The following is a 13,082-nucleotide window of genomic DNA, read 5'->3' as shown; positions in this document are numbered from 1 at the left end:
CGGGTTCTGGTTGCTATAGTAACGGCTCATTCACACTGAGTTGCCTGAAGGTGGTCATAAACCGATTTAATTACAGTTTAAATGATTAGATAAGGAATATTCTGCTACAGGAAAGTCACCAAGACTGGTGAGGGAATGGACGTTTGTAGCTGCTGTAACAAGTAGTAACTGGCTGTTTTCTTTAACATAACACGAAACGGATAAAAAGTGAAACATGTTCATTAATAAATTAAAATGTAATTGCAAATTGCTGTGATATACACTATTAGAATGAATGTGCTATTATTGGGAAATAATCTTTTTATTATTAAGATTTTAAATAATGTTAGACTTAATTGGTTGTATTCCTTATTGCATAGAAGAGACTTTTTAGTTATAGAATGACAGAAAAAAAACACAATCCTATGCAATCTGAAAAAAAGTTACACTAAGGGACACGTAGGTCAGTATAAATTACTTCATGGTGGCCCGTATGGAGAAAAATAATACGTAGAATTCCTGTGGTATTAGTGGAAAATTCAACTAAACAAGGTATCTGCGCAAGGAACTAGAAAGTACCCGATACAATAGATAGATGAAAAGCTTTCATCCCATAAAAATGAGCAATCCACCTGTGATATATTGGGTGTCAAAACTACCCTCTGGCCCTCAGTGGGGCAGAATCGGTAGTGACATCTGGAGGCGAGATGTACGCCTTAACTCCTAAGAGTATCAGGGATTTGTGAAGATCTCTGGGAAAGGATTTTACCGTCCAAGTGTACGATAATATGCCAGCCCCTACAGAACATCCAGGTTCAACCTGGATAAGTAGTATATGGCACAAAGGTAGGGAACTCAACCTCCCATTACCACTAGAAACGGGGAGAAGATTCCCAGGTGACATGTCACTAGTAAGTTTAGGAGGCATGTCAATTGCAGGAAATAATTTATCATTCATAATAACATTCGTCATTAGACGAGAATATCTTTGACTCAGAAAGACCCAGGCCATGGGATGATCCTCATACAAGTGGTCTCAACCCACCTCTACCTCAGCCGAAAGACCCTACCAAGGTATTGTTTACTACCCCAATAGCTACCAGGGAAGAATCCTCAGACGATGCATTTCCAGTGAGAGTGAAGACGAAAGACATTTCCAACCACAAACTAGAATAAAAACTGAGTGAGGAAGGTCAACTTCAAGAGATAGGAGAAACTCAAACAGAGCATGCAAGCAAAGAATTAAAGTAAATGACAAGGTATGTTTCAACCTCAGCCATGTTGAACTAAATAGAGAAGGCAGAAGTCACCTAAGAGAGGCAAATAAGTTCACTGATTTGAAATTAAGAAAAATACTCCAGTTAGCCACTGGAGGTAGCCACTGGAGAAGACAGAACAGACAATACTGGTTAAAGTAGTAAATGACCTAATTCTGGCCTTCAATCACGGTTGTGTCTTTCTGCTTCCTAATGACATGCCAGTGAGCCTGACTCTTTCTGGGCCCCGGGTCTGCATAGCCTATCCCGACTTCACTCCTGTAGAAGCAAGCAAGCAAAACATGGACAGCATATTGCTAGATTGATGTGGATGCACCACACGGATACCCTCGCTCTGAGATTATAGATGTAAATAAAAATTATTTAAAAAATAAAGGCCACAATGCTCATACTGATCATTCATAGTCGGAGCTCCCTTTCAAGTTTGGTTCTTCTCACGATTATCCTCATGTATACTCGGGGCCTTTTTCCTTGTGACCATCACTTATCACTTGCTGATTAAGGATTTCTGTGTTGTGATAATTAGCACCGTTACAGCAGTATATAAAGAAAGTTGAATTGAACCTAGCCCCATCAGTACTTAATATTTATATTATAGGTTTATACTCACAGTTCTAACCTGAGCTATAATCATAAAGGGGCGCCTAACCGCATTTTGCAAACAGTATAATGTGTCACATGAAGAGTAGGCATAGCTGTTTATTTTTTAAAAGGCAGAAAAAAATCTTTTTAAGCGAAAAGAAAGACAATATCAGATACCAATGTTTTTTTTGTTATCTCCTCCTCAGATCTGCTCATGTGATCATGTACATTGTTCCTGCATCATTTAGTTCCAGTTCTACCAACATTCCACTAAACAGTAGATTGATTTTTGGAGCGGCTTTGTTGGATTACGGCCAGAGATGAAGAATGAAGAATGGTAGGTCTCCAGGAACAGTTGGTGATTGTTGATATTCATGGTGTTGTCTGATGAGCCATCTGATTGTCATCAAAGAAACAGAATGTGAGCCACTAAAAGTAAAGCAGCCATTAGGGTTAATGGATGGGAGTACAAAAACAGTACCGGAACACAAAAACGGTATGCGAATAAGGACGTCTTGGACTAATTAGTGTGCTTGAAACATTATTCACACTGGTTCATTTAATCAGATATTTTAATGTTGGACTGATAGTACACTAACCTTCTATATGGTGTTTTGAATGTCACATTCTCAAGATAACCCACTGTATTTTCTACAAACAGATGTGAAACAGACATACACGCCTATATCCAATTGACTTTATTCAGCCTGATATGTATTACACAACATAAAAAAAGAAAGAAAAATCAAAGCACTAGTCTGTGATGACCCTTCCATTTATGGCCATCCCAACATGGGCACATTCTTTATAGGCATAGAAGCTGTAGAGCAGCTTTTATCACCATTACCACCACATGCTAATAGTTTACCTGAGGTTTTGGGTTTTGAGAGATTTTCCTTTAATGCTACCAATTGGTGGGTTAGTGCCCAAGACTAGAAAAATTGAGGAAATAAGTTACTGCTCAGTCACTTTTGTCCCATCATTCCTGAACTATGTTTGGTGGAGAAACTCCAATAACACACAAAAATTATAGGAAATTGTTCCATATTGAAACTGTCCTACGTATAGGATCATTTACCCATTTGAAGAAATTCAGCATGAAGTCATAATTTCTGATGATTCCTCAATCCTAAATTCACACCCTTGGATACATTCATGATTAAGTTGGTGGAGTTTCCTTATTATTTGCTTCTAAATGTACTCTGTTTAGAAGTTTTCTGTTTAAAAAAGCTCTAACAGCATCTGAATATATTGCGGTGTAAACCACTGAATTTGTCCCAGGACAGTGTACCTGCTCAAGTATGTATAAGGATTTTAGATGTAGAGTTATGCAGTTTAGCTTTCCTGGAGTGAAACAAGGCTGCTAAATGGTCAGGTAAACTTTTATTAATATTACTTTCAGAGGGAAAATTCCCAACAACAACAATAAAAGTACCTTTTAAACATATGGGGCATAAAAAGACGGAGCAGATCACGACCCCTGAACTCGAACACGCCTGCTTCGGCTCGTCGGCTTATGATCACCTCCAGTATATTTTACTAATGTAGAGCAAACAGAAATGCTTCTGAAAGCAAATGCAACCAAAGCTTTCTGGCCAGTCAGAGCAGTTAGTGTGAAACTGGACTAATCATTTTGACAAATAAGTGATCTGCATGGGAATTACACATCTATAAAAATCTAAATTTGGAATGTAGCCTTTTCTTGAATAGACAAAAAAAAAAAAAAAAAGGAGCAATTTAAAGCGTTTTTTTTTTCTTATGTAACTAGTGTTAAGTATAATTAAAATGTTTTTTTTTTCCATACTGAGTCACAAAGTGCAAATTATTTTACTTGATATTACATATTACCAGAGTATGGAAACTATGAAAAAGTACTTTCCCTCTTTCACTTATTTTCTTGTCTGCTACAAATCCCTCACCCAAACAAGTCCCCCTTACACGGTTTCTAAAAGAAAATGTCATGCTGTAACAAAAACCAGCTATATGTCACTAAAGAATCTTCTCTATCGTTCTCTCTCACTCCCATTTGAAACCAGGTACCCTCGTGCAATAATGGTTAAAGTATATATTATGTTTCTTGTTAAATAGCTTTGCCTCTTGCACGGTCAGCATGCACCGGAAAGAGATGACGAGAGGAGAGGGTTGATCCCCTACACAGGCCCTGCCCCTTTGACCTCTCGACTGAAATCTCGTTTTTGGTCCGCATGAAAACGGAAAGCCTCAACCCGGACAGTCCAGACGTTCGGTCTCCAGTGTGTTAGAATGTAGGAGTGTGTGTATGAGTGAGAGAGAGTGTGAGTGCGTGTGTGTTTGTGGTCCTTTTTTTGTCAGTTTGAACCAGCGGAGAGTGCAGATCACTGAAGTTTTGTTCCCAGCTTTCGTTGTCTGTTCCTGTAATAGAGGAAAAGTGTTTTGCTGAATGATAAAAGAAAAAATGAACACAAAGAATCACAGGTTACAAACAGGTGAATGTTACCTGGCTTCTGATCTGGTGACCGTGTACTCAAACCACAGAATATTGGGAATGAGACTTGTGTCCCTCACCAGGAAAAACTCTGATATGGGCCTGAGAAAGACAGAAACACATTGAAAGAAAAAAAAAAATAGAAAGAGAGAGAGAGAGAGAGGTGTGCGAGAGAGTGAGAGATGTGAGAGAGAGATGTGAGAGGAAGAGAGAGAGACAGATGTGAGAGGAAGAGAGAGAGACAGATGTGAGAGGGAGAGAGAGAGAGAGAGAGAGTGTGAGAGAGAGAGATGTGAGAGGAAGAGAGAGAGAGACAGATGTGAGAGGGAGAGAGAGAGATGAGAGGGAGGGAGAGAGACAGACACAGAGAGAGAGAGAGAGAGAGAGAGAGAGAGAGAGAGAGAGAGAGAGAGAGAGAGGTGAATTTTTTTAATTCAAAATCAATAATTTAGCTAATACTAACCACCAGTAATTTTCAAATAGCAGCAAATCCCCAAAAAGTATTATTCTTTTTTTTTTTTTTGCCAACGTTTCACCAAATTTTAATTGTATCAAAGAGTCAAAGACCATGGCAAATAATGGAAAGAAATGTGTTTTTTTTCATAGCTGAAGAGAAGAACAAAACGATTGCAGATAAACAAACAAGCAAAAATGACACACAAGCATAATCATGTAAAGGACGGCATCTATTAGTTCTGTGAAACAAATATATGCAAACCCAACGTTACTCACCTATCAAAAAGAAAAAGCGCCTCGGCGTCTTAAGTAAAGTTGAATTTCCCGAGTCAATAACTCCTGAGCTAAACGCTGTTACTACACAAAACGCGTTTGTAGCTGCCTCTCTACATTACTACGGTAGAAAAGAGGTGTTATTTGTGTAGGAACAGCGTTTAGCTCAGGAGTTATTGACTCGGGAACTTCCTGCTCCTTCAGTTCTCTCCAGCGCCGGAAAGCTGATCCTATATTAACACGTCCTACTTCTTGCCTTATCATAAGGTTCTTTGCTTTCTTTCTTTGTTTTTATCCTTCATGTCAGTGTTAAAACCGCTTTCTGCTAATGTCACACATGCACACTGAACACTCTCTCCGCTGCATATTGACAAGACCCGCCCCTTTCTGCTCATTGGCTACACGTTTGTTTTGATTTTTGTTCATTATTCGGCCCGACTTAGTTTTCTGAAGCATTTCTCAAAAATCGGAGACCCTGCCTTTAAGTCCTCCAATTTAACACATTACCTTACCACAATGTAGGGTTCAGGTACACAGTTCAGTTTTATTATTAGTGAAATTACTTTTATTCAAATATTACAGATCTGATTTATAGAAATGGAAAATAAAGTTTAAAGTCAGAAATGAAACCCTCCTGTAACTGATGAGTGTGTGTGTGTGTGTGTGTGTGTGTGTGTGTGAGTTACCAGGCTGCTATCTTGGGAAAGATCGGCGTCAGCACCTCCTGTGTTATGAAAAACCAGACCACGGCGACCACCATTCCAGCTACGCCCCCGTATATCACCTGACTCCAGGTGTGGTAGAGAAGGTAAACTCTGTAAACACAAACAAATTATAAACACTTTGACCGATACCGCTATATTAAAACGATTATAGCGAAAACGAGCCTTACCTGCTGTATGACACGGACAAAGCCACGCCCAGTAGAATGATTGACAGCACGTGTCTCCATAACAACTCCACACATCTGGCGTTGTTTGTCTGATGCATTCTGTCAGATAAAAATACAAGCAAGTTATTGTATAGACTAAAACATATAATATGAATATGATATTAATGCTGTACCCTTGTGGACCTTTGTCTATTTTGTGTCTTATTACTTATGACCTTGACTCACCTTAAATAAAGAAAGAGGAAAAAGTAAACGACAAAGAACCAGATGAACTGCGAGTGGCTGGATGGCATGCCGTACTCTGTGGTTACTGTGCTGTGGCCTCCTGAAATAACATGGAATACCATTATATGGCATGTGCTACATGTGTTCTCACTATACAACACAGTATGTTACGGCACAGACATACATTCATGTTACTATGAGCAAAATAGTCTATAAAAACATATTTTTATTTCAACTTCTATCCAAACTGCGACAGGTGAAACATTGGGGTGACTTCCTGGGCCATGTTCTTCATATGTCGTTAAAAAAATCAGGAAACAAGTCTACAGTCTTTATGAACACCTTTATCCTAAGAAGGATGTATTGAAATCCCTGTGTGTTGTCGAAGTTATATTTTGCCCTATAGACACTTTTTGCCCTGAGATTCCTCAAAAGACTCTGTACATAGAGGACATTCGTTTTTCCAGTCTTCAACTGTCCAGTACAAGTAACCCTGTGCCCACTGTAGATTAGGATTCCCATTCCTGGCTGAAAGAAGAAAACCCGATGTGGTATTTTGCTGTTGTATCTCATCCACCTCGAGGTTTGATGTGTTGTGTATTCTGAGATGTCATTTGCTCACCGTAGAGGTAATGAGTGGCTATTTGGGTTAGTGTTGTCTTTCTTCACCTCAACCTCCTGATTAAACAATTGCAGGAAATGCATTACTGGGATTTTATGAATATATAGTTGTTCTTGTCTAACAAGCCAGCGCTTGAGCAGTATTGAGCTTGAGTGCATGTTGTCTTGGTGGCAATAAATAAATAAATAAATAAACAAATAAACAAACAAACAAACCCAGCAATATAAGAATTTATTCTGATTCAGGAAGCCATGTATGAAGAACGAGCTTCTGATAAAGCCTTAAAGCCTAGGGGAAAAAAAGAATTAAAAAAAAGAAATGATGGGAGGGGCTTACCTCCACATGGGCGGGGCTCCTGTAGGATGTGTTTCAGCAACCAGTTCAGCCCTTCGTTCATCACCAAACCGGCAAAAAACGAAATCTGCATAAGACGTTATAATCAGTCACTGACCTTAACGGCTTATGTAGCACGAAAGTCTTCTAATGATCCGCTCGAGAACGTACATGGTTCGATTTTATTTCTAGTTCTCTAACTGAACAATGTCTGCTCGAGCAGCTGAACTTTTACGTGCACATACAGTCGAGTCCAAACGTTTGAAGTCTTAATCTTAATTTCTGAATGTTGTATGCAGGAAAAAAATTCCTCATTCACATTGCAAATGGTGAAAAATCCTAAAAGGGACTGTATATAAACACCTTCATGGAGGAAGTTTGTTTCTTCCCTCACTGCTGTTAACTTTTACTGTTTCAAAATCTAATGGAAGTCATGAAAATTGGTCACGTCTGTTGTTTCAGTTACATAATGAGAGAGATCTTTTGTACTCTAGGCTCGGGGCTGCGTATTAGTGAAATCGATACGATTTGAAATGATTTCACTTTCTGTCAAAGGGTTAATCCACCTCTAGATGCCAACCATAGCAAAGTGATACCAAGTGTGGCATTAAATCGTACAGGTCAAATCCAGTAGTTAAGAGGTAAGTGTGCTCACCGTGTGCAGCTCTCTCTTGAAGACAATGAGAGTGACAAAGCCAACCAGGATTGCCATCGGCAGCAGACTGGCATACGCCAGGATCTGCCCTGCCAGATCACCTGTTTGTTAAAAAAACAAAAAGGAAACAAATAAATAATCCAACAACAGAATTGTAAGATCACAGGTCTCTATAGAGATTCCCCAGCAACTCTGACCTTCAGCCAGACTTTATCTGGTTTATTTAAACTCAGAGCTTTAAGAGAATCAGGTATCAGTGTTAGGCTCATACCTGGTATATTTCTACATACTAGGCCGAAGGTAAAATGTATATATTACATATAAAATATATTAGATTGTGTACAGATTAAAACGTTTTAAAAGTAAATGGTGATATCAAACCCGATTCTGCTCTACAAGATGCCCCAAGTGATTGAATTTGAGGGCGTTATTTCAACTGAAGGAGACTCGTTTTATATCAGACATGCAGCTATAAAATAATTCTCTTGTTTATACTGATTGAAAAAAATGGCCTATAAGTCCATTTCATTTCCACCAGTGAGATGGAAAGCCAGTGTACTGGTTTAAAAATAAAAACAAATAAATAAAAAAAAAGAAAAGAAAAAAAAAAAAGAACTAAACAGTTCTACATCACGCATCACAGTTGCTAACAAAGATGAACATGGAGGTGTTCATGTTTTGTTTTTTCGTCCTTTGACCCTGGAAATCACAGAGGTCGAAAATGACAATTCCGAGGACCGGATTTTTCCCCATCTGAGGCAGGCTGATGTTTTGTCACAGACAGCGGGAGAAGACTTCCTCCTCCGTCACAAGAACACTTGTCAAAAATTCTAACCAAATATAAACCTGACTGTTCAACATTCTGCTTAAAAACAAGATCAAAATCACAATCTAACACACAGTCGATTGGACATACAATCGGCAATCATGCTTAAATGCGACATGTTTGACCTCCTCAGGGAGACTCTTGTCTTTCCAACACAGATCTGTTTGATTAGATTACGAGCGAGATCCTCTAACCGGAGGAATGCGATGGAAGAAAATGATTATGTTTTGCTTACGTAATCAAATCAGCAGGATCCTGCATCGTGTACAGAACGAGTCCACATGTAACGTGAAACATGGAGTCTTCGTGTCTGGCTTAAAGACAGGTTGCATGGAATGCATGTGGTATGGGGATTTATATATGTGTGTATATTTATATATGTGTGTATATATATATATGTGTTTATATTTATATATGTGTGTGTGTATATATATATATATATATATATATATATATATATATATACACACACACACACACACACACATACATATAATATACATATGTATACAAATATACATACACACACACATACACACATACAAACACATTAGCTTTGCCACTCTTACCTTCATATAAAGGGTCAGGCATGTAGGTAGGTGGTCTTACACTATTTAACGTGAGCAGGTCAGTATTTTGGTGTACGTTTTGCCGTTGCCACTACCGTGTTTGTGATTTTAACCCACAATTTCCTCACAACTTTAGAGGAAGTCTAAGCCTCAGATGAACTGCCGAACATCTGATGCATACGGCACACAAAATCGAAAAGACTTCAGTAGTTTTGAAGTCGTCATCTGATGGGTTGGATTCTAAAGGAGTAGAAACAGAAAAGACGCTCTGCTTCCCTCGTGGACGAAGGAATCAGTCTTTACAGTGTTTACTGTGACAATGAGCATTTATGAGGATTTTTAAAATGATGTCAAGTTCATGGTACACGCTCATTCATTTGCATGAAACGGATCTATGGTTGTACATGAGTTATTACATTTTCACAGAATGGTGGGGGGAATTTTATGCGTTCTAAAGCACTCTTATGATTAATACGATCTTGTCGCACTATACAAAATTATTCCAATTAGATGTTCATTCAAGTCGTGGCCTAATGTTTAGAGTCTGACTCATAATCCTAAGGTTGTGGGTTTGAGTCTCGGGCCGGCCACAACTGAGGTGCCCTTGAGCAAGGCACCGGACCCCCCAACTGCTCCCCGGGCACCGCAGCATAAATGGCTGCCCACTGCTCCGGGTGTGTGTTCATGGTGTGTGCGTGTTCACTGCTGTGTGTGTGTTCACTGCTGTGTGTGTGTTCACTGCTGTGTGTGTGTTCACTGCTGTGTGTGTGTTCACTGCTGTGTGTGTGTTCACTGCTGTGTGTGTGCACTTTGGATGGGTCAAATGCAGAAAACAAATTCTGAGTATGGGTCACCGTACTTAGCTGTATGTCACGTCGCTTTCACTGAATGTTTTTTACAGCTGCTACACTTTTTTGGTAGCTAGAGGTGTTATAAGCACAGCTGCTTATTATTATTTAAGCTTGTGTGTAAGGATGTAGTGAAATGTCCTTGTAGCCCTGACTTAAGCGACTCCTTGGACCACTTTTGATAGGTACTAACCACTCTGACTCTAACCATTATCCATTTTTTCTGTTTCCAGTTGTTTATTATAGTTATATTATCTAAGACCTTTTTGTCTGTAAAGCCAGCTTAAAGCAAAACAAAATAAATTGCAATAACTAAGGTAACGCAATTGACAAAGTGGAAATGAAACCTGCTAATGAATCATTTATTAATGCTACATTCGTACATATAACAACTCGCCATGACGAAGTGACTGGAGTCCAGTCATTTTCAATGAGAGCTGGTGACTTCCAGTGACACGAGCAACATTGGTGACTAAATGTGGGCATCCAGCAATGCAACAAATAACTTTATGCAAATATGGAGTATCTCTATACAGGGACTAGTAATGGGACTGAAGACAGCACATTTGATCTGTGGCAAATAGCACACACTGCTTCACCTTCATCTTGTAAATGATAGGATTCGGATATACGCTTCTGAATTATATACACAAACACCAAATCTCCCTCCAGAACATTTAATTTTAGCAGGAAGAAATCTGATTTGCTAAATGCTAGCAACACAACCCACTGATAAACATCCTCCTTACGAAGCCTCATGACGACTTCATAATACAGTGAATGGAGACTTGTGGTGGTAAAATCACTGTCGGTGTGAACGCAACTGAAGTGAAACTGAAGAATGAAGAATGGTTGTTTCCACAAAGCCATTTTCTACTGCTGCTTCTGCATCATATCGATACGATTACGTATTCAAAATGTGTTTTTTGTCTGTAACCGCAGGTCTGGGGTCCTGGACTTCAGTCTTTTCCCAACAATAACATCTACAGGTCAGTGAGTACTCCATGAAAAGTGTTGTGAACATGTGTGTTAAAGCTCATCACCAAATAATCTGACACGACCATTTCACAGACTAGTAAAGACCACTGAAATTCAGACTTTGGTAGTCACAAAACTGTACACAGACACTAACACTGAGTAAATCCTCGTGCTCCATGTCCTCATTTCGGGTCCCTAGACATTCAGTGGGTGGATTTCTAGTCTATCTTAATATAGATAGACTAAAAAATAACCATAATTAGGACGACTACAGCCTCCTCTTGGATGTTCTTACTCCGACACGCTGAACAGAACCAAGCCAGACTTCACCTCCCACCAGCACGTGCTCCCGTTTCCTCACCAGTTTATATCTGCCATCAAGTGTGATGGAATCCCAAGCTGGATACCATCCGAAACAGCACGCTTGCATACTAAATAATATGAAATAGATCAATAAATCGATAAGAAACCACTACAAATCATTACACTACGGTACTAAATAGTAACAGTGCCGTCAGGATACATATGTGAGGCTTCAAGGGAAACACTGTTTACTACTGTAGTGTGCAAGCTGCCACACCTTCCTTAGAAAAACAGAGAAAGGGAAAAAAAAACAACGACTGTTTACAGCTGAGAAAGGAAAATACACTCGTTGGGCACTGACGTGTAGCTGCTCTGTAATCTGACCCAACACATCAAGTTCTTTATAACGTTTTATAATCCCAGTTATAACATCCTTATAGCCACAGGACGGTGTGCTGCACGTTCTAGTTTCATTCCATACCGTCTAAATTAAAAACTCTCTGAAAGTAACGGCAGTTCTTTCGTTTGTGTTTACGGCTAATACATTTATACGATTATAAAGACGACAACAACAGCACAAACAAGCGTTTTTTTTTTTCAAACTAATTACAGACATGTAACAAGCTCTGACTGGAACATGACGGATGATTCCTGACAGCATCTTAGCACGTTAGCAAATAACGTTAAAAACAACAACTTAGCAAGTTAGCCTGCTACTAGCTAGGTCGCACTCTGGAAGGCTTTTCCTTAAAGGAGATGGCTGAAAACTAAAATATATAATTGATTTAAAAAAAAAAAAAAAAAAAAAAACAAGGATACTTCTGAGTTTTGTGAGTTTATACAAAGGTTTTATGAAGAGTTAAACGTCTAATGCCAAGCGAAAAGGGGCGCCCCAGTAGGGAGAGTACGGATTTAAACGCGCATGCGCGCAACGACTGCACAATTTGGCAGCTCTATTTAAATTTTCTGCGTTCGTTATTTCTTTCCGCACCCGTATTCCGTTTAGCCACGCCCTACGGATATAGGATTGGATGAAAGGATCCCACCTCCTGGGAGGGGTTAAGTAGACCGCATGTAATTCCAGTAGCATCCCAGATAATAATTACGCGCGTCCACAAAATTTTAGCCAATCACAAATCAGGAGGTCGGATCTGTCGGAAAATGAGTGGAGAAAAAAACTTGAGCGAAGTATGCGCGCTGCGGTATCACTATTTGGCAAGCGATCCCATAGTCGTGTCCATTCAGTTGTAAAACCTCACACAGACTTTCCAGCAAAGACAAAGTGCTTTTCGACAATGTGGCTCACTTTAGTAAAAAAAACAAAGAATCGCAATTTACACTCACCAGCTGGATACTCTACGTGCGTTAAAGATATCGACTGCCATCGAGGTGGTACCGAGCACTGCTCTTCCGCCGCCATCTTACCCGGACACCGGGCATCTAGAATCGACCAATCAGCATGGAACGCCTGTGCGTCCTCAGCCACTCAGCGTTTACCGCGCGCCGCCATAATCCTCCATTCACCATAGATTTTCTCAGAGGGGGGAAAAAGTCTGCACAGGAACCAACGTCCAACCAAACACGTGCAGTTGAACGCTCTCGACCAATCAGTGGGCGACAAACTTGACATATTAAAAACTGGGATAATTCAAATAAAAGAGAAAAAAAAACAATTGAATGAATAAATGTTGTTTAATTGACACGTTACGCAAAATCGTCAACAATCACGGAATATTTCCCTACAATAGTTATTTTGTAATGTCTGATATATATTAAGGCACCAGACAAATCTAGAAAGGT

General features: G+C 39.5%; 1 protein-coding gene and 1 long non-coding RNA gene across 2 annotated transcripts; one reads left to right on the top strand and one right to left on the bottom strand.

The window, feature by feature from the left end:
- Nucleotides 1–6: 6 nt before the first annotated feature.
- LOC125139809 lies at nt 7–3,636 on the top strand. Its single transcript, XR_007138930.1, has 2 exons — nt 7–127; nt 2,045–3,636. It is a non-coding gene; the product is annotated as an uncharacterized LOC125139809 (long non-coding RNA).
- On the bottom strand, nt 3,203–12,795 carry dolpp1 (dolichyldiphosphatase 1). The gene is made up of 8 exons (XM_027179661.2): nt 12,627–12,795; nt 7,759–7,859; nt 7,107–7,191; nt 6,149–6,248; nt 5,924–6,022; nt 5,718–5,846; nt 4,315–4,404; nt 3,203–4,229 (listed from the first exon to the last, which is right to left on the bottom strand). Exons 1-8 carry the CDS (start codon nt 12,700–12,702, stop codon nt 4,193–4,195), a joined length of 717 nt encoding a protein of 238 aa, XP_027035462.1. The 5' UTR covers nt 12,703–12,795; the 3' UTR covers nt 3,203–4,192.
- Between the last annotated feature and the right edge of the window lie 287 nt (nt 12,796–13,082).

Source organism: Tachysurus fulvidraco, chromosome 21, assembly GCF_022655615.1.
Source record: "Tachysurus fulvidraco isolate hzauxx_2018 chromosome 21, HZAU_PFXX_2.0, whole genome shotgun sequence".
NCBI lineage: Eukaryota > Metazoa > Chordata > Actinopteri > Siluriformes > Bagridae > Tachysurus > Tachysurus fulvidraco.
Note: the sequence above shows the minus strand (reverse complement) of the source record. Positions and strands in the feature narration are given on the sequence as shown.